This window comes from Drosophila takahashii, chromosome 2L (assembly GCF_030179915.1).
Source record: "Drosophila takahashii strain IR98-3 E-12201 chromosome 2L, DtakHiC1v2, whole genome shotgun sequence".
Taxonomy (NCBI): domain Eukaryota; kingdom Metazoa; phylum Arthropoda; class Insecta; order Diptera; family Drosophilidae; genus Drosophila; species Drosophila takahashii.
In genome coordinates, this window is record NC_091678.1 from 26,099,232 (window position 1) to 26,118,647 (window position 19,416).

Sequence of the window (19,416 nt, forward strand, 5' to 3'; positions counted from 1 at the left end):
TGTGACGCGTGTCTGGGAACTCTTCGAGTACAAGGTGAAGAATTAGTAAAGAAAAGATTTCTTAAGTACAAAGTGTTAACTGATATCTAAAAAGATATAAATAGTTAAAAATGAATTTGCCACCCAATACTGGAACCGCTCGCGGACGCGGTCGCGGGAACAAGCGAAATGAAGATGCAAACCGCGGCATGGCTCCCCAATTGGTAAGCAATATTAATTAATTGTCAAAATTGAATAGAGTTAAGCAGTACATCAATAAAAAAAAGAAAACAGTTTTTAGTTGAAAGGGATTTCTGAGTCTGAGTAATAATTAAATGAATCATTCGTGCATTTCAAACACTATTTCAAACGCTTTACGTACAGTGCTAAGAAATGCAGTTCTATAAACATACATATGTATACATGTATGCAGACTGCGTTAATAAAAGCTTTTTGCCCATGAAAAAAAGAAAATATAAGAACAGTTGTTTTTCATATGTGGCCATTTCCTTGATGATCATCACCACTCTTTGTTTATATGCATCCCAAATCAGAAATTTTCTTATCTTAGTGCAAAATCGGCGTAAAAAATGCTAGTCTCGCAAATACTTACACATGTACATATGTACCTCCAAATGACTTGCCTATGTATACATACGTACATATCCAACCATTCATGAAAGGACTGGAATCTGTATGAGTGTATATATATACATACTTATGTAATTATGCATGCATTTGCAGGTACGCAAATCAGACAACATGTACATCTCCAGTTATATACATAAAAATGTATTTGTACATTGTACAAATGTAATTTAAAAATAAAATAAAATTATAGAAAAGTTTTTTTTTTAAACGGCCATATACTATTTTCTTTCAATTTTAATTCGCAATATTTAAAAACTTTTAGACTTAATGTTTAGAATATTTTTTTTAAAACAAACTCCTCAAGATATCAAGTTTTTTAATTACGCTGAGTGTGTTTCTTATGCAGAATTTGTTGCAGTGCGCATAAAATGGATGACCACGCAGATCAAATTTTATAAAGACACAACATAACACAAATATTTCTTGATCTTCTGGCCTTACTTATGATGTTAAAAAAAGCTCAGGGAACAATTAAAAAACGAAATTACAAGGAGGTGATTATAAATGTATGAATGTAGAAATGTACGTACAAAAATGAATACAAATGTACATACATATGTACATACATATGTACATACGTACGACCCTAGCGTAGCCGAACGGAATAGGACCGCGTACATACAGTGGGGTGCAAAACTGAGTACATGCTTGCCACTATTGACTTTCGGTACTATTAAAAAGTTATTAGATAAGGAAATTAATCCAAATTTTTTGTGTTTATTCTTGAAATATTTATTAACAAATTCGTATACAAAATATAACTAAAGCAAACTAATTGGTCTCATTAAGAAATAAAAAACAAAATAAACTCGCAATTTTTTATGAAAGTCAAATTTTAAACTTTTTTTCTGGGGCTTAAAACAAAAATTAATAGCTGAAAAAAAAAAAATTTCAAAATATTTTTCCTTGTATTTTTTATGATTTTTTGAAAATGACAATTTTAGCCGCTTTTTCCTCCTTTTCATACAAAATTTTACTGAGATCTTTCCTGGTGCTCTTAATCACTACGTGGAGTGCTGTTCACAGTGATATACTTCCACATTAGCTGGAAGTCAAGTGCAACCCGCACCTTTATAAGGTTTAGAATGAAGTCACTTTTGTAAAAGGTAATAAGACAACTACCTTTTTAATGTTACTTATAAATAACTTTGCTGCAGTGAAATAACTATAAATAATTGTATATTTTCTATAAAAATAGTAAGTTAACTACAATTAATGGTTTGAGCACATTCTAACCTTTTTTACAATTGCATAACTTTTGTTTTATAGTAACCCTTACTCTTACATATTAGTAAGAGTAATTATTTGATTGGTTGGCGATTGTTTGACAATTCTATTGGTAAATTTTACCAATAGATTTTTTTGTGTAAGTTAATATTAACCAATAACATCAATAAGTTTATTATTACTATTATATAAGAACAAAAATGTTAGTCAAGGATGTACTTAAAATTAATTATTACTATTTATTTGTTTATAGCAGCGGTCGGCACACACATACGTTGACATTTTGTTTTATATTTGTGGGAGTAATTTGCACTGGGCAGCTCATCGATGTGTGTGTGCAGACCGCTGTTCTACGTTATACATGTGCGAGCAGCGCGGCGGCAGAACAAAACCCTATGCTCACTTAATAGGGCGCTGCCGACCGCTGGTTTATAGACAAAGAATTCGAATTGGAACTTTGTCTTACATCAATTAAAATTCAACCCAAAATTCGAATTGTGTGCAACCCCCGTTAATTTTTTGCCTTTCAAGCTTCTAACTTATAATTTGCTTAAATTATGTTCCTTCCAATTGTGATATTGCAAAACCAGGGAACGAAAATAACTGTTATTGTAAATTTTTCATACAAAAAAATCACGCACTTAGAAGGGTCCTAAAAATTTTTTAAATACACCACAATTTTTATTAGCCATTGTAGTTTACAAATCCGTAATGATTTTTATTTTTTGATTTTTATAATAAAACTCAAAAAATAACTGTTATTTTTTGATTTTTATGAATAACAGTTATTCCCTTGAAATTTTTGAAAAAATGAAATAATTAAAAAAAACATGATCCCCGTGCTTTTTATAACTTACTAAAAATTTGTTAAGAAAGGCAACCGCGCATATTTTATGCCTATATTTTTTTAAAATTTTGTTTACCCACAAAATCGCCATAAATCAAGTTTGAGTTTTATTTTTGATCATGACGAATAACTGTTATTTGTCAACTTTTATTATAAAACTCAAAAAATAACAGTTATTCTTTGAGTTTTACTTTACAAATCAGAAAATAACTGTTAAAGTGTGATTTTTAAAATAAAACTTATAACAGTTACGTTCCCTGTGCAAAACATTAATGTATGTATGCCTAGAATGGATAAGCTTACTACATAAATAAATTCATAAACTTTAAAAATAACTGCACTTAACAACAACGTTCTCTTTGCAGGGCCAGTCTCCGCATTCCTCGCAATCAGGAAGAACTGAAACAATGAGGTCGGGAGGTCAGGGTTCATCGAGTGAGGTACCGCTGAGCCACTTGCAGCAGTCGGGAGACACGAAGTCGAGCGAGGTGGAAGTTCAGAGCTCTGAGGGTCAGTAGTTGTTTTGCCTTATTTCCTTAGTTCCTTTTTATTAGACCTCTAATTTTATCGAAAATAGGTGATCCTCGTGGGTCGGTGCGTGGTCGTCGTCTGATTACGGATGTCGTACACTCCCGTCCTCAGGGACTGACAACCAAGAATGGAACATCTGGAACCAAAATAACTGTCCAGACCAACTATTTCAAACTTCTGAAACGCCCAAACTGGACCATCTACCAGTACCGCGTTGACTTTGTCCCTGATGTGGACAACACGCGTTTACGTCGGGCTTTTATGAACCACCATCGAAGCGTTTTGGGTGGCTACATATTTGACGGAACCATTTTGTTTTGCACCAGTCAGTTTAAGCCGGTGCAAAATAGCCCCTATGTTCTGGAACTCGTCACGAAGAGTCGTGAGGGGGAAAACTATGAGATCAAAATCAAGTCTGTTGGGTCCGTGGAGGCAGCTGATAACCAGCAGTTCCAGGTCCTGAACCTGATCCTGCGCAGGGCAATGGAGGGCTTGAACTTGCAGTTGGTGTCTCGCAACTTTTTCGATCCTCAAGCAAAGGTTTGCTAGTTTAAATAATGGTTTATAAATTGTTAATTATCCTTATTATTACCAATAGATTAATTTGGAGAGCTACCGCATGGAGCTCTGGCCTGGATACCAGACATCGATTCGCCAACACGAAAGTGATATTTTACTTTGTGCAGAAATCGCACATAAAGTTATGAGAACTGATACCTTGTACAACATTTTATCCGAGGCTATTCGAGACAACGACGATTATCAAACCGCATTCAAACGAGATGTAATGGGTGAGTTGGTTACTTATTTTGTAACCTTTTCATTGTTTAATCTCCAAAAAATATGTGTTTGCATTATTCTAAACAGGTATGATTGTGCTAACTGATTACAATAATAAAACTTATCGCGTCGATGATGTTGATTTTGCTTCGTCGCCATTATCTAAGTTTAATACCAAAGATGGCGACATTTCTTATGTGGAGTACTACAAAAAGGTAAGTGCAAGAACGCTTCCCAAAATGTCTGAAAATCGAATTAATTTTTTATTTTTTTAGCGATACAACATCACTATCCGAGACTTCAAGCAGCCTCTGGTCGTGTCTCGACCCACCGAGAAAAACATTCGTGGAGGTGTTGATCAACTCATCATGCTTATTCCCGAGCTGGCTCGGGCCACAGGCATGACCGACGCAATGCGCGCCAACTTCCGGTAAGTTTAAAGTGAGATTATATCTTTTGAATATCTGCTAAGTTCTCTGTTCGTGTGTTTAGCTTGATGAAGGCCATGAGCGAGCATACCAGACTGACTCCGGATCGTCGCATTGAGCGCCTGCGCGTGTTCAACCAGCGATTGAAGTCTGCCAAGGAGAGCATGGAAACCCTCAAGTCCTGGAACGTCGAACTGGACTCAGCCCTGGTGGAAATCCCAGCTCGCGTTCTGCCACCGGAGAAAATCGTGTTCGGCAACAACAAGAGATTCTTGTGCGACGCTCGCGCCGATTGGACCAATGAGTTCCGCAACTCCTCGATGTACAGTCACGTGGACATCAAGAGGTGGTATGTGATCACTCCGGCTCGAAACTTGCGTGAGACGCAGGAGTTCGTGAAGATGTGCATCCGGGCAGCCAGCGGAATGAAGATGCAAATCTCTGAGCCTCGCTAGTAAGTAATAATTTAATTTTGAGAGTACTCAATTTGATGTGCTGTCTTTTGTAGCGATGAAATCAAGGACGACCGTAATGGCACTTACTCTCAATCGATCGATAATGCCGTGGCCAAGGATCCACAAATTGTGATGGTTGTGATAAAGACTACAAATGAAGAGAAGTCCGTCTGATTGCTTTGATTGTCCAGAACAAGTTCTAATATTCTTTCCGTTGCTAAACAGGTACAGCTGCATCAAGAAGCGCACCTGCGTGGACAGACCGGTGCCCTCGCAGGTTGTAACTTTAAGAGTTATCGCTCCACGGCAGGAGAAATCTGCTGGGCTTATGTCAATTGCCACAAAGGTGGTTATACAGATGAACGCCAAATTGATGGGTGCGCCCTGGATGATTGAGCTGCCTCTCCGCGGCTTGATGACTGTCGGTTTCGATGTCTGTCACTCGTCGAAGAACAAAAATAAGTCATATGGAGCTCTGGTAGCTACCATGGACCAGAAGACTTCGTGCCGCTACTTCTCCTCGGTGACCGAGCATATGAAGGGCCAGGAGTTGTCCGACCAGATGTCGCTGAATATGACATGCGCCCTGAAAGCCTACCGGGAGCACCACGGTACCTTGCCCGAGCGCATTCTTTTCTTCCGCGACGGTGTCGGCGATGGACAGCTCTACCAGGTTGTCAACACCGAAGTAAAGTTCCTGAAGGCCAAGCTGGACGAAATATATAAATCGGCTGGCAAGGAGGAGGGCTGTCGCATGGCCTTTATCATCGTGTCCAAGCGAATCAACTCTCGTTACTTTGTAAATAAGAGAAATCCGCTTCCGGGCACGGTTGTTGACGATGTGATCACCCTGCCCGAGCGGTACGACTTCTTCCTGGTGTCGCAGGCAGTTCGTCAGGGAACAGTGTCGCCCACGAGCTACAACGTCATATCCGACAACATGGGCCTGTCCGCCGATAAGCTTCAGATGCTGGCCTATAAAATGACCCATATGTATTACAACTTCTCCGGGACTGTCCGGGTCCCCGCCGTGTGCCAGTACGCCCACAAACTGGCATTCCTTGTGGCCGAAAGTATTAATCGCTCCCCTTCTGCCGGATTGGAGAACCAACTATACTTTTTGTAAACACCCACCACCGTGCCCAAAAAATATTTGCGAAGACGGAAATCTATTCGGATACAAGTTCTAATCGCATTCTGCACTGAGAAAATGAAAAAAAAAAACTAGCTTAATCCAAAAGTGAGCTCCTTATATTCAATTTGGATTCAACTACATGTAGGGCCTTTAATCGTCCGCATGTTAAATTTATAGCATGCTTTAAAACTTTAAAAACTGATTTAAGTTTAACAAGCGGACGAGATAACGTCCTAAAATATTTTACATTATAAATTTTACCAACTATTTGCGATTTTATAAATTTGTATCCAAGATTGATATATTTATATTAAATAAAAATAAAAAATTGAAATTTATGTCTGAAAGCACATTTACCAACCTTATAATCGTAACGTAATCTTTAAAGGATTCTAAGCCATATTGGCGAACAAACTCATGGTCTAAATGACGTTTAACCGCCCAAACGCGAATGAAAAATGTCGCTTTTTTTGGGGGAAAAATATAGTAGCAAGCATAAATATATAACTGAATATAAAATAAATATTAAAATTTGTATTACATCCACCCATACGGCTTGTGACTTTTGACCCAATACAAATCGCCCTATACCTATGTTTTGGTTGAACATCATTCTAGTTTCACTCATTCAATAAAAACAAAAATTGTTCTGTACTTCACTTCTTTCAATTTTATTTTATTTATGCAAAATCGTGTATTCCATTAAATATACAAATGAGATTTAAAATCGAATCGAAAGGATAGCGCTTTATGCAAATATTGAGGAGTCTACAGAAATGCACACACAAAATAAGAAAACTATGAGTAAAAGTATAAAAATATATGAATCTATTGTTTGCCTTCAAAATGCAGTTGGAATTGTTAAGTTCAGTTAACACAATAAAGTTAACAGTTCGCGCATTGCCACAAAAAACGCACTTAAATAATTACAATTACAAAATTTTTTTTGATAGACCTTTTTACAAAACTCTTTAGCCGTTGCAAACAAATTTAAAAATAATGTTTTCTCTTCTTGGAGAAAAATGTTTAAACAAATGTTGCACAACAGAAATTTTTTCGGGTTTTTAACTAATTTATCAGTATAGAGGTGGAATTTACTAGGTTGTTAGTGTACACTATCGGCATCCACAAAGATTTGCTCGTATTGCTTTTTTCTTAATTAGACTGACGAGAAGTTGTTAATGAATGTGAATGGCTTCTTGAGTTTCGACTGATAGAACATTTTCCGGTTTTTTAACTAATTGCGAAAAATTAGGGTTTCCTTCACTATTTACTATGACGCGTTTTGTGTTTGCTTCTGCTGCAGCTGCTGATGATGTTGCTGTTAGAGAGGTGGTAAGCGTGCCTGACGCTTAGAATCATTTGAGCTTGGCGTATGCGTCGACCTTTTTGTGAAACTGGTTGTAGAACTCCAAGGCCACGTTACGCGTCTGGTTCAGCGCCTGATTGATGTTCTCGGGCGAGAGACGGCCACTAATAAAAGTTCAGAATTATAAGGGTTGCCTTTTCGGAAAAACTTGAAAACAGTCAAACTTACACAAGCACCTTTTCCTTAACGAGCGCGGCAGACTTGTCGTAGCTGCTGACGGCAAAATCGCTGACGCCCGCGGCAAAGGCTTCGATCTTGCCAGACAAATTGGGCACGTATTGGTCAATCTACAAAAAAGAAAGCATATTAACAAAGGAGCCCGAAAGTAACACAGAGATTAATTTAAAACTGGTTTGCGCATATCCAAACGCGATATGACCTCATCTTCGCATCGATTAGAAGACACTTACGAATTTGGCCACAACGGGCCACTTTGCGCCGAAGTATCCCTTGCCGTTCTGGTAAACGTTGCAGGCCGCATTCCTCGCCAGCTTCCACAGGTCGCCGGTGGTCTTGATCGCCGGCTCTGCGTACGGCGGGACATTCACCTCCGCCCACTTGTAGCCCCGTGCTCCGGCGCTCATAACCGTGTACCAGGTCTTCTGCACGTGCGGCAGCACTCCGGCGTTCTTCAGCACCTTGCCGGTGGCCGATTTCTCGAACACCCCCTTGCCGTTGACCTCGGTGTCGTAGTAGAGAGCTCCGGCAATCAGGGCAATGATGAAGAGGCTGCCCAACGTCCACTTGCAGCATCCGCATTTCTTTTTCTGTGCAGCAGCATTCTGTTTGTTCTTCTTCTGCTGAGCGCTGCTCTTCTCCTGGACACTCTTTGGGATACAAAAATCATAGAATCAATGAAAATTAGAAGCTGCAGGCAATTTGATTTTGGGGCACTGTTTAAGAGTCGCTTTGTTTACCTTCTTAGCGGCCGGCGCTGGTTTGCCGCCCTGTTTGTTACTTTTCGGTTTAACCTGAGCCATTTTCTACTTTAATTTCACTTAGTTTCGAGTATTTCTAGATTATTTCAGCTGTTTTCAGAAAATGTTGAATTAATTATTGTGTTTATCGCTGCAATTGTGTTTGCTAAAAAGAATGACGGGCCTTTGCGAGCTTTTAAACCGAGCTTTTTTTGCGACTGCTACGAAGATTGCTTGCGTATGCTTTTGCGGGATAAGAGCGCGATGACCTAAGATGCGAGAATAAGCTAAAACCGCGAGTGGGGATAATTAAAAGTCTTAAATACATACGTATACTCAGACAAAAATGTCTAGATACTAAAAATTAATATTTTTATTCGAGTTAACGGTTAATATTCAATTGGCGTATTTGTATGCAGTACCTTTTAAACTAGCATTTTAAGAGCCGTTTTCTCGTACGCTTATTAAATTAAAACTGCTCTTTAGATTCTAAATGTCCATACACTTTCAAGTCTTAAACAATACGTTAAATTTAACATGCGTTCGAGAAAGCGGGCCTAGATCTTTTAGTGCTGGCTCCCCTCCTATAAACTAATTTACTAACTTGTGTTTAGTTTAGGATGCCGTATAGAAAACGGATCTAAAAAATGTAAAATTTCAATAACTATTAATTTGAAAATAGATTCTAAAAGTTTTTAGGGTAATGAATGATATTGATATTAATATTTCTATGACCAACAAAGTTCGATGAACTTGGGCTCTGGCCTCTAAATATCTTCGCCTTTGTGCTTCCCGAGTGAAAGAAAGAAAGGTAATGAAGAACTCTTAAGGGCCGGCGAGAATCAGGGTCACAGTGGACATGCCACGTGTTGAAGCAGCCTAAGCTGGGAAGGCCAGAGCATTATTTCTTTTTTGTAGGAACTCGTAATCTTGGCGTTGGAAGAATTTAAGGTAAGACTGCGAGGGTGCACCACTGTGCAATAAGAGTGAGAGTGGGAAGAGGGGAGGAGATGAGAGTGCGCACAATCAGCAAGAGAGAGGGGAACGGGCGGTGGATGGCCAATCGCAGCTGGAACACATCAGTCAATAGGAAAATAAAAATAGGCGTCAGATCATTCGAAAATTGGGCGTGCTGATAAGAATATACATAGTGGCCTGATAAACTGGGATTTATGATGCCCATGATGCCTAATCTCTCTTTTCGAAAGCAACACGTCCGCTCGGAGAAATTTAGCGGCAACTGGAACCCGCATGGCAACGCTACGGGAAAAGTGCAGTTATAGCTGCCACCAATACCAATAGAAGTGCAGAGGGGCGCACGCACACACAACCGTTAATGATGACACGCACACATGTACGGCCGAAACGCACTTTGCACGGCATAAATAACAACAAAAACTGTAGCGACAACGCGATAATTAAGGTGCGGATTTATGCTCACTGTCGATGAAAAGCCAGTTGAAGTTGAGAGAAATTACGGGCGAACGCCGGCTACCGTTTGCCGTCTCTTTCTCGCAGTAACGTCGCGTTGGCAGCGTCCTCTCCCCTCTGAACTTTCGTCTGGTTTTCAGTTAATACTTGGGGTCTATCTACCTAAAAGGTCGCACCTGGCTAGCTGCGCAGTCTAATTATCCCAATTCATTCTTTTTAGCACCGATTGCAATTAATTATTCACTTTTGGTTGTCATTGAACAAATTTATACCTTCGTTTTTTTCACGAGAGCGGTGTGACCAGACTGATAAATGGAAATGTCCATCACCAGCGATTTGAACGCTTAACAGTGTGGCCAGAGGTCGGATTAAAAGCGCGTAAAATTCAAATATTTCAACAACGTTCCAGAGTTTGATTTCTCGAAAATGTACCTTTGAATTACTCGATTTCAGTTAACAGAAATATAATAACTAAAACAATTTAAAAAAAAATGTACATAAATTGTTAAAAGAAATTACAAAAAAATTTTAATACCTAGTCTAGACAGCGCCTTTTTGTTTAATACAAAAAAAAATATTTGTATATATATGAACCGTACTTACCAGCAATACTTCTTTTAAGCATTCGAAGTTGCCGTCTTTGCGCTTGCTGGCCTGAAGTTCTTCGTTCAGATTCTCTACATCTTGTAGAAATGAGTGGTATACAGGCGACGTAGCCAATTTGTGTGTAGACGTGGGCCAATTCTCGTCTAAACAGGGTTAATAGCTTATTAGTAAGGGCTTGTACTTAATTTACAAATAAATGGACTGTGCAATTCAAATTTAAATAGTTAGATAGTTTTCTAAAGTTTTAAAACTTAATCTTCAGAACTTTTTAAAACTCTCGGATCTTACCTATAGCTCTCAGTAGCAATAGACTAGGCAGCGGTTGCTTTTTGTAGTTCATGCGCCACACTCTGAGGCAATCGTCTCGGCCGCTGCTGAGCAGGCAACTAATACAGCCTTCGATCTCGTTGTTCTGCTTGGAGGATGCACTTATCTCGCGGAAGAGCGTCAGAAATATATTGGCATGCTTCACGGGACTGTCGATATAGTTTTGCTATAAATACAGCGGACAAGAGTCGGTTAAAAGACGCAGATATTGTGGGTTCCGTACGAGTCTTACGAGCAACAAGCGTGCACTTCGCTTCAGACTTTGCTGCCACTCCTTCGGCAGGTTGTTGTAGGACGCATTCAGGGCATTGTAGGTGGCGAAGAACTCCTGCTGGTTGAGTAGCAGCGGGTCCGCCGGCTTCCGGGCGGCAGCTGCACTCAGAGCCCGCTCCATGTACTCCACCACGAACTTGGTGTACTGCTTCAGCTCCATGTTGGGCAGCATCAGGTTATGCCACACCCTGACGCCCTCGTTCAGCGATTGGTAGCCGCCCTGGCCAATGGCCCAAAGAATGCTAAGGCAGATGTTGCTGCGGTTCTGGTAGGAGTTCCGCAGCAACGCAGTCTTGGCCAGGTTCCTTGAGCAAATACTCGGCCAGTTCTGACCGATCAGCTGGAGCACCAGCTTGTAGCCGGCCACCGTCTGGTTGTTGTTCAGATCCGTGGCCATGCTGTCCAGCAGGGAGTAGAAGAAGTACTCCAGGTTCTGCTCGCCAACGCTGCCCAGGAACTCCACAACGGAATACTTAAGCGAGGCACTGGCCAAGTTGCTGGGGTACTGGGCCGAGCGGCCGGAGAAGATGGGATCGCAGTCGTAGGAGAGGGCGCCATTGAAGTACTGGGCAATCTGCGGGTGGGGGAAGCAAAACGATTAGTTACCTGGATATACGGGCATTTACTTGAGCCACCTACGTGACTCAGCCAGCGCAGCTCGGAGCCAGGACAACTGAGCTTAACCTGCTCCAGTTGGGCGGCAAAGTCGTCCCGGGTGATGTTCCTCAAGGCCAGCTCCAGGGTCTTCGGCTTGGCCACCGCGGACGACGTGGACGACTTCTTCTGAGTCGATGTCGAGGCACTAGCGTTCTTCACGGCGTTCTTCTTCACAGGCGATTTATTGGCTTTCGATGAGGACGAGGCACTTGAACTGGATTTCGCGGGGGAGTGCGACTTGTTGTTGTTGTTGCTGCTGCTGGAGCCGAACAGATTGCGATATCGCTGAGTTGGCACTGTGGAGTGGATAAGGGAAGGGCTGAGTTGTAGTCGCGATGCCAGGTGCACTGCTCTATTCAAATTTCCTACACAGCTCCTCCAGTTTCGGCAGCTGGGCCGCAATCCGCTTCTGCTCCGTGTGGGCGATCACCTTCTTGTCCAGATTCTTCTGCTTGCGCGACTTGGAGACCACCTCCCATTGTTCCGACATCTTGAGTGCAGCTGCGTTAATTGGTGGAATTAAATTGAATTGTCAAATGCAGGCGGCCGGCAGAATAAAAAGCAACAAGCCGATGGATTAGTGTGAACGTTAGTTGCAGGGGCGTAAATGCTAAAGTAAATAAATTGATTTGTGGGGATTTGATAAAATAGCTTTGACCTTTTTTGTGTGCCTTACGAGTTCTGACAGTGCTGGAAACACCTACCAATCACCTGTAAATAACTGGAAAAAGCCTTTAAAAACTTAAGGGGGATTCCCTAAACTGTTGAATTGCTGAATTGTTGAATTTTGGTCAGCTGTTAATCAGCTGTTCCATACAAAGTCAACTTTCAGAAATTTCAGCAATTCATCAGCCTCGGGGCTGTTGAAAATTTTGTTGAATTGCTGAAAAGCCAGAGTTGTCACCTTTTTTTTAAAAGTCGTGGCAACTCTGTAACATTTTAGTATCACCAGTACGCATTATTTATTTTAAAATCAACTTAGAATGCATATTTGTGGTTCTTTTTGCCTTGGTAACACTTTTAGACAATAACTACCAATAATAAATCAAATTTTACATGCTTTAAGTTCCGTGAAATTTTTTAACAAATAACAGCTGTTTGAAAATTCAACAGGAACCATTTTGGGTCGTTCCCTTAATTGATGAAATTTTTTGTTGAATTTTCAACAATTCAGCAATTCAACAGTTTAGGGAATCCCCCTATAATTAATGTGTGTACTACCAGGGCTACAAGAACCGCCAAGTGCTGTTTCTATCCAAGTTGCAAACCCTCCGTGGTGTTTCCAAACCTGGTCCTACTGCTCGGACTGTTTACAAAAATCTTTGGCCAAAAATTCATAAAATTTATTAATTGTCTGCGTAAAGAAGGTTTTTTATATACTACCAAGCAAATGGCTGCTTCACGCTCCCGGCGCAACAATGCCGGCAACAAAATAGCCCACTTACTGAACGAGGAGGAGGAAGACGACTTTTACAAAACGTCCTACGGCGGATTTCAGGACGAAGAGGAGGACAAGGAATACGAGTAAGTTTGGATTTAATTAGGAAAATGAGTTGTAAAACCATTAAAAATCCACTCCCAGGCAAAAGGACGAAGAGGAGGATGTGGTGGACTCGGACTTCAGTATCGATGAGCAGGACGAGCTCGTTTCAGATCAGGAAGAGGCGCCCGACAAGAAGCGGAAACGCGGGGGAGTCAACACAAAGGCGTACAAGGTGCTACTCCTTTTTTACAAAGGGATTTTATTATTATTGTTTTTTAAAACATTCTTCATAATTTGCACTTGAAATAACATTATTTTATTATTTTATAGGAAACCAAACCGATAGCCAAGAAGGAAACTAAGGCCGCACCGGCCGTGCACAAAAAGCGGGGCGGTGGCGGGGTGGCTAAGCGCCGGGTTCGTCCCCGCTTTACCGTCCTTGACTCCGGCCGCAAATCCATTCGCACTTCGACGGCCATCAAGACGCAAGCCACGAAGATCCGGCTCAAGGAGTTGGACGATGCCCGCAAGCGCAAGAAGAAGAAGGTGCGTGTGGAGGACTATATGCCCACGCAGGAGGAGCTGCTGGAGGAGGCCAAAATAACCGAAGAGGAGAATATTTTATCCCTGGGTAGGTGCCCAAAGCGTTCGAAGGGGCTATTATAAAACATTCCCCCTGCTAACTTACAGAAAAGTTCCAGAAAATGGAGTTGGAGAAGAAAAAATCGAGGCCCACCAAGCGCACGTTCACAGGTCCTACGATACGCTATCATTCACTGACCATGCCCGCGACGCGAAAGCCTACTCGCGGAGCCATTCCTCCCAGTGATTCAAAGGATCCCGCCGGGAAATGCGAGCGCACATTCGTCACTGTCGAGAACGATTTCAACGACAAGGTGTTCCAGAACATCTTCCGCCACAAGCCGGCGCCCAAAGTCAGCAATGGCATATGTCCCATTACCAGGTTGCCAGCCAGATACTTCGATCCGGTCACCCAGCAGCCATACTACAGCATCCAGGCATTCAAGATCCTACGAGAAGCATACTACATGCAGCTGGAGCAGCAGGGCGGCAGTAGCGAACAGCCCGAGCTCACCAAGTGGCTGGAGTGGCGCAAGCTGGTCAAGGAAAATCGCCTCAAGGCTTCAGCAGCTGCCAGCAAAAATGGAGACAACTAGAACGTCTACGCATTCATTAGATTGCTAATTTAAATATCGAATAAAAAATGGAACCAACAATAAGTTACTTTTTTATACATTTCTAATCAAGAAAGTATTTTAAACGCAACCCTCCAATTCATCAGGCACAAGTCAAAGTTTATTGAACACATTCTCTCAAATATGTATTTTACAATCGTGGCCATGAAGCAGTACATAGGGTATTTCCCAAAACCTTATCTTTAAAATGTTATTTATAATCAACGCACAGTCTGTTTTGTTTGCTAAGAAAGAGACTAAACATGTACATCCGGTATATTGGCTTAACAAAAAGATAATACTGTTTAATCTGCCCATCCAAGTTATATACAACCTATTTATAACGTTTTGCATATCGTAGTTTTCATTAACGCTATGCTTTGAATTGTATATGATTTAATTTTAAGAGCTTCATAAGTCTCTATTAAGACTATTCGTATATAGTGTTTTGCTTAATTTCCGTCAAATGGTCAAGTTGATAAGAACACAGCCTCCGTCCATTAAGTAACAAAAAGTTAGAGGAAATATGGTTGTTCCGACACCTACTAGCTACGCAAATTGTTCTAGGTTGTAGCATCATCCTAACACTCAAAAAAATAGGATCTTTTAATTTTAAAAGTTTAAAGTCAAAACTGATTGAATTTGTATATTTACGTATAAGGTTTGATGTTTATAATCCGATAAAAAGGTAAGTTATATTAAAATTAAGCAATTCTCAATTACGAAAATCAAATAATTTCGAAATAGTAAAGTCTTACAGGGAATTAGTTTAGTGGACCCGACTGCAACCTTGTCCGATCTGTGTGTTTTTGTCTACTTATCAAAAAACAACGCACGCGCTGGCTATTTGGTTTGTCTGGACGGACAAGGTATTTTCATGTCTAAGATTTAGTCAAACCCGTGAGCTCAGATTATTCAAACGTCTTGCGGTTAACCGGAACAATGAAGAACTGGGCTGCTATTGGGGTCCTTCTGGTACTTGGATGGCAGTACGGCGGAGTTGTCCTGGCGGACAGTGACAGCAGCGACAGCAGCAGCAGCGGGGAGAGCAAGCACAAGAACAAGTACACGACCACCGAGCACAAGTACAATTATCCCGCATATCCGATGCCCTACGGTTATGGGTATCCGTATCCACCATACAACATTCCAATGCAGCCATATGGACCGCCGTACCCCCAGTATCCGCCTCCGCCCATGCCCGGCTACCCGCCGTATTCCTACAATCCGTACATGCAGGGTCTACCACCGCCTCCACAGCCGCAACAGGCTCCTCCGCCTCCAGCCCCGATGTATCCGCCGGCCGGAGCTGGTCAAAGCCCCGGCTACTACCCCAACTCGCTTCCAAATCAGCCTCAACCACAACAGCCTGCACCTGGACAAGGAACCGGACCTTCGGCCAACTATCCTCCAGGCGGCTCAAGCGTTATTAACCACTCCCTTAAAGTCAACAAGGAATACAACGAGGACGGCCACCACTCGACCTCAACATAGTCGATCACTAAAACCTCCGGACACTTTTAATATTCGTTTGTCTTAGAAAAACAAAAAAGGTATAAACTATAGTTTTATATACTTGAAAACAAAATGATACTTGTGAAATTGTCATATCTTAAATACTTTTGTTTATCACATGCTAAGCCAAATTCCTAATCAAACTCCTCTTTTGACACTTCAAAGGTAAAATAAAATCTGCTCTTCCCAAAATCAAAGAAGGAGTGTTTATATCAAATGTAGGTAAACATATCACATGTATTAAACATACCTATAATATAAAATATTAGGCACTTGACTGCTCCACCACAGTACTGTGATTGTACAGATGCACATGGTAGGCATAGCTGTTCATGCATTTCTGAATGCTGAGCACTAGCGGTTCGAACGGATGCCAAATGAAGGCGCACAGTTCGCGCGGTGCCAGAGGATTGATATGCCTACGCGCCGTGGCGTGCAGTCTGAACTTGACTGACTGCGAGGTGCGATCTCGGAAGACAATAGGCTCCGCGGAGCAGGGATTGGGTCGCTCCAGCGGAGACACGTGGCGATCGTCGAAGCTGAATTCGTTGAACCTCAGGTAGGGCGAAGGCGAGAGGCTCTGGGAGCTCACGGGTACGCTGGGGTTGAACCGCAATGCCGCATGACGAACGAAGGGAATCGACTCGTTGGCGTCCACGAAGTTTTGTTTCAGGAAGAAGTGCAGTGGCAATGAGGGGGCGTCTCCTGTTTGCAGCGATCGTACGTTGCTCATCTCGTCATAGAACTGCAGAATGATCTGCAGCAGGTCGACGGAATAATCCGGATACACGCCAACCACTTCCTCGCCAGAAATGGTATAGAACACGTATAGGCGGCGGGGAGATGTGGCCATGGGCATGGTGTCGCTATCTTTTGGCCGTTCTTCGTAGCGCAGCAATAGAAGTTCCTTGTTCACCAGTTGCATTCTCTCCATGATCATGTGCTCTACCTGAAAAAGGAAAATATTATGAATTACTTTTCTTTTGGAGAGATTTCTGGGATTATAAAATTGGCCCGAAATTAATGGCCACTTCACTTACAAACTCAAAGTTTTTGTAAAACTCCTTCTGTTTCTCCGTGGCACTGGGACCCTTTGGATCAATTTGGCGATACAGAAAGCTTAGTACGCGTTGTTTTATGTCCGTAATGGGCAGAACCGTAGTCGCATCCAGTTTGCCAATATCAGCGGGAGCCCTCTCGATGAAGTCTCGCGGCCGGGGACCGATCGTCTCCTGCTCGTGGAACTTGCCTTCCGACACAGAGTAGACGTAGACGCACTGATGCAGCCGCGACATGATCGCCACCTTGGAGCCGAAGACCGAAATGCCATGATTGTGGGCAATGACGATCGAATCGTGCGGCAAGAGAAGCCGGTCAGTTACGACCCCCAGTTTTAGGTCCACCACGAAGAAGACGTACGAAAAGGCGTCCAGCTTGTCGAACAGATCTGGATACCGGACGTAGACGTCGAAGGGCAGGGCACCCCGCAGCACGGACATGGCCGCCAGCAGGACATACCGGCCCTCCTCCAGGAACACACTAAACTCCCGGTGCAAATAGTACAGGTTGTAGTCGCCCTGGCACAGTCGCAGAGTCAGGGCCTCCTTGGTGACGAACAGGCGCTCGAAGATCGTGCTGCGGAGGACGTTGTCCTGCCTGCTGAAGCACTCGGCGCTGCCCACGTCCGCCTGGCGGATCAGTTCGCCCACCGCCGCACAGCTGAATCCCCTGTATCTGTAGATGTGCAGGCTGCGCTGGTCCTGCGAGAAGGCCAGAAGTTTGCTGCCATCCGGCGTGAACTTGCGCAGATATACCGGCGGAATAGAGACCGAGTCAATGGTCAGGCTGGGAGTGATGCACTTGTAGAAGGAGCGCTCGTAGGCCAAGCGGGGCAGCCTGGCCGGCTGACTGCCCGCACAGGTGTATCCGGATTCCCGGCTCTGCAGCAGGTGCACGAGGTTCTGCGATCGGAGGCGCCGCTCGTAGGCCATCCTGGCTGACCATGGAGCAGTCCTTGTAATTCCTGAGAACCCTTTTGGCGGTTTCCGATCGCCCCAAAATAACTCCAAAATAAAAAAATAAATAAATTCAAGTGTGACCGTGACTAGACTCTCAAAATATACTACCACAGCAGAACATAACCATTAAATTAAAAAAAAAAAATTAATAATTTTTAATCGAAAGGCAATTTTGAACTGAAATATTTTTAAAATAAATAGACAGTTTTAACTATTATGTAGAACTTTCTATTAAAAGGCTTAACAAATTTAAGAATCCGGAAATATTTTTTCGAAACCTTAATTTCTATAAGTACTAAGATGCCGACAGCAAAGATCAAAAATATAACGCTTTACTTTTTCGAGGTGTCACCCAAGCCTTTTCCAATGAAATTTATTTGGAATTTTTAATTCTCTTTTTGGTTGTATGATATAAGAAATATGTTATGTGCTTCAGCTTTCTTCATTAATTTTTTTCTATGGAAAAAAGTTTTCGTAGATGCCGATTCGCTATGGCCAGAATTTGAGCTTAATAATCTCATAAAGGCTAGCCTTAAACTTTCACTTCTAATGGAAAATCATCTCTCATGTTTCTTCTATGTTTCCGGAAAATGGTAATTTTGAAATCTTTAAAACCATTACGATCATTATTGATGCAAAGTAACTAAATGTATTACATTTAACTTAATCACCAATTTTGTTCACTTGTCGTCCTTGTATAACTATGAATGTTTATACATTGTTTTCCTATTTTGTGATTACAAACTGGATTGTATTAGTCTGGAAAAATCATATATCCACTGAATAATTAAGTTTTTACAAGTCTATTTTTGTTTTTTTCGAAATTTTTCGGAGCTTTAAGTTACTACATATTTCACTTTATTTGGGGTCGAAATGTTTCGTTTGCCATTCCAGAGACTACCAAGCGGAGACATTAATAAGATTAGACATTGTAGCCCACAATGTGGCGCTTGCCGATGCACTCGCCGATGTAGAACCAGAAGATGACCTCGGCGGTCACCAGGGTGTTAAGCCAGGCCTCGCGAACGGTGAGGTTCTTGTAGGCGCCGGTCTTGGCTCCCTTGACGAGGTTGCCGAGTCCCTGGCGGATGGCCGGAATATCGGCGGGCGTCGGGGGCGTCAGCTCCACCTTGGCGTACTTCAGGAACACGTCCAGTTGTGGCCTCGCCTGCGTGAGGAGCCCTGCAAAAATGATCATTACATAATTTTGCGATTGGTAGGCGCTGAAGGGGGAGCAAAAAACTGTTGGCGTTCAAATCTCGGCACTTACTGTTCACAAGTCCTGATCCCTTGGAAGCCAAACTCGCCATTTTTCAATTTGGTTCTACAAACAGTTGGAATTATACAAGAGGAAATTAGCGAAATGTGTGGAAAACCTTACCTTTTCAGTGTGCGACGAAACAGAGATGTTATGGATCTAGACCAGGGTTGGCGGAACACTTATCGATTGGCGGTCGAACACTACCAACTGCACGGTTATTTTTGGTGGTGTTCGACTTCCTATTCCATTTAGTGAAATCATGATGCTGTTTTTGATTTTAAAGAATAGTTGTCTAGAAATAAGCACAAATGTTTAAAGTTTATAATAATG

At 42.1% G+C, this 19,416-nt stretch overlaps 6 protein-coding genes across 9 annotated transcripts; 3 read left to right on the top strand and 3 right to left on the bottom strand.

Annotated features, from left to right (window-relative positions):
• LOC108069438 (protein aubergine-like) lies at positions 1–6,190 on the top strand. Its single transcript, XM_017159531.3, has 9 exons — positions 1–203; positions 3,070–3,214; positions 3,282–3,775; positions 3,834–4,026; positions 4,103–4,230; positions 4,291–4,445; positions 4,508–4,897; positions 4,952–5,062; positions 5,124–6,190. The coding sequence occupies exons 1-9, from the start codon at positions 111–113 to the stop codon at positions 6,022–6,024; spliced, it is 2,610 nt and encodes an 869-aa protein (XP_017015020.3). The 5' UTR covers positions 1–110; the 3' UTR covers positions 6,025–6,190.
• A 487-nt stretch (positions 6,191–6,677) lies between these two features.
• Positions 6,678–12,281, bottom strand: Tmem214 (Transmembrane protein 214). Of its 4 annotated transcripts, XM_017159525.3 has the most exons (8): positions 11,983–12,281; positions 11,596–11,909; positions 10,916–11,530; positions 10,645–10,849; positions 10,354–10,499; positions 7,813–8,229; positions 7,571–7,689; positions 6,678–7,506 (listed from the first exon to the last, which is right to left on the bottom strand). In XM_017159525.3, the coding sequence occupies exons 1-8, from the start codon at positions 12,101–12,103 to the stop codon at positions 7,392–7,394; spliced, it is 2,052 nt and encodes a 683-aa protein (XP_017015014.2). In that variant the 5' UTR covers positions 12,104–12,281; the 3' UTR covers positions 6,678–7,391. The 4 variants fall into 4 exon arrangements, with proteins under 4 accessions (XP_017015014.2, XP_017015015.1, XP_070069492.1 ...); XM_017159526.3 differs by lacking the exons at positions 10,354–10,499; positions 10,645–10,849; positions 10,916–11,530; positions 11,596–11,909; positions 11,983–12,281 and adding exons at positions 8,320–8,430; positions 10,023–10,161; XM_070213391.1 differs by lacking the exons at positions 10,354–10,499; positions 10,645–10,849; positions 10,916–11,530; positions 11,596–11,909; positions 11,983–12,281 and adding exons at positions 8,320–8,430; positions 9,761–9,779.
• Positions 12,282–12,891: 610 nt separating this feature from the next.
• On the top strand, positions 12,892–14,337 carry YL-1 (Vacuolar protein sorting-associated protein YL-1). Its single transcript, XM_017159530.3, has 4 exons — positions 12,892–13,137; positions 13,196–13,328; positions 13,427–13,727; positions 13,787–14,337. The coding sequence occupies exons 1-4, from the start codon at positions 13,004–13,006 to the stop codon at positions 14,272–14,274; spliced, it is 1,056 nt and encodes a 351-aa protein (XP_017015019.2). The 5' UTR covers positions 12,892–13,003; the 3' UTR covers positions 14,275–14,337.
• Positions 14,338–15,172: 835 nt separating this feature from the next.
• On the top strand, positions 15,173–16,007 carry LOC108069425 (uncharacterized). The gene has a single exon (XM_017159509.3). It carries the CDS (start codon positions 15,235–15,237, stop codon positions 15,784–15,786), a length of 552 nt encoding a protein of 183 aa, XP_017014998.2. The 5' UTR covers positions 15,173–15,234; the 3' UTR covers positions 15,787–16,007.
• Positions 15,884–17,925, bottom strand: abo (de-etiolated protein 1 abo). The gene is made up of 2 exons (XM_017159508.3): positions 16,848–17,925; positions 15,884–16,756 (listed from the first exon to the last, which is right to left on the bottom strand). Exons 1-2 carry the CDS (start codon positions 17,796–17,798, stop codon positions 16,073–16,075), a joined length of 1,635 nt encoding a protein of 544 aa, XP_017014997.2. The 5' UTR covers positions 17,799–17,925; the 3' UTR covers positions 15,884–16,072.
• A 687-nt stretch (positions 17,926–18,612) lies between these two features.
• On the bottom strand, positions 18,613–19,306 carry ATPsynG (ATP synthase, subunit G). The gene is made up of 3 exons (XM_017159510.3): positions 19,207–19,306; positions 19,096–19,149; positions 18,613–19,007 (listed from the first exon to the last, which is right to left on the bottom strand). The coding sequence occupies exons 2-3, from the start codon at positions 19,133–19,135 to the stop codon at positions 18,748–18,750; spliced, it is 300 nt and encodes a 99-aa protein (XP_017014999.2). The 5' UTR covers positions 19,136–19,149; positions 19,207–19,306; the 3' UTR covers positions 18,613–18,747.
• Between the last annotated feature and the right edge of the window lie 110 nt (positions 19,307–19,416).

Excerpts from the sequence above, each read along its gene's own strand:
- ATPsynG (XM_017159510.3), bottom strand. The coding sequence starts at position 19,135 with ATGGCGAGTTTGGCTTCCAAGGGATCAGGACTTGTGAACA. Across the intron at positions 19,008-19,095 it reads GGGATCAGGACTTGTGAACA|GGCTCCTCACGCAGGCGAGG; the intron begins GTAAGTGCCGAG and ends TCATTTTTGCAG.
- Tmem214 (XM_017159525.3), bottom strand. The coding sequence starts at position 12,103 with ATGTCGGAACAATGGGAGGTGGTCTCCAAGTCGCGCAAGCAGAAGAAT. Across the intron at positions 11,910-11,982 it reads GCCGAAACTGGAGGAGCTGT|TGCCAACTCAGCGATATCGC; the intron begins GTAGGAAATTTG and ends TCCACTCCACAG. Across the intron at positions 10,500-10,644 it reads ATTGCTACTGAGAGCTATAG|ACGAGAATTGGCCCACGTCT; the intron begins GTAAGATCCGAG and ends AACCCTGTTTAG.
- abo (XM_017159508.3), bottom strand. The coding sequence starts at position 17,798 with ATGGCCTACGAGCGGCGCCTCCGATCGCAGAACCTCGTGCACCTGCTG. Across the intron at positions 16,757-16,847 it reads TTTACAAAAACTTTGAGTTT|GTAGAGCACATGATCATGGA; the intron begins GTAAGTGAAGTG and ends TTCCTTTTTCAG.
- LOC108069425 (XM_017159509.3), top strand. The coding sequence starts at position 15,235 with ATGAAGAACTGGGCTGCTATTGGGGTCCTTCTGGTACTTGGATGGCAG.
- LOC108069438 (XM_017159531.3), top strand. The coding sequence starts at position 111 with ATGAATTTGCCACCCAATACTGGAACCGCTCGCGGACGCGGTCGCGGG. Across the intron at positions 3,215-3,281 it reads GGAAGTTCAGAGCTCTGAGG|GTGATCCTCGTGGGTCGGTG; the intron begins GTCAGTAGTTGT and ends TATCGAAAATAG. Across the intron at positions 4,898-4,951 it reads CAAATCTCTGAGCCTCGCTA|CGATGAAATCAAGGACGACC; the intron begins GTAAGTAATAAT and ends TGTCTTTTGTAG.
- YL-1 (XM_017159530.3), top strand. The coding sequence starts at position 13,004 with ATGGCTGCTTCACGCTCCCGGCGCAACAATGCCGGCAACAAAATAGCC. Across the intron at positions 13,138-13,195 it reads GAGGAGGACAAGGAATACGA|GCAAAAGGACGAAGAGGAGG; the intron begins GTAAGTTTGGAT and ends ATCCACTCCCAG. Across the intron at positions 13,728-13,786 it reads GGAGAATATTTTATCCCTGG|AAAAGTTCCAGAAAATGGAG; the intron begins GTAGGTGCCCAA and ends GCTAACTTACAG.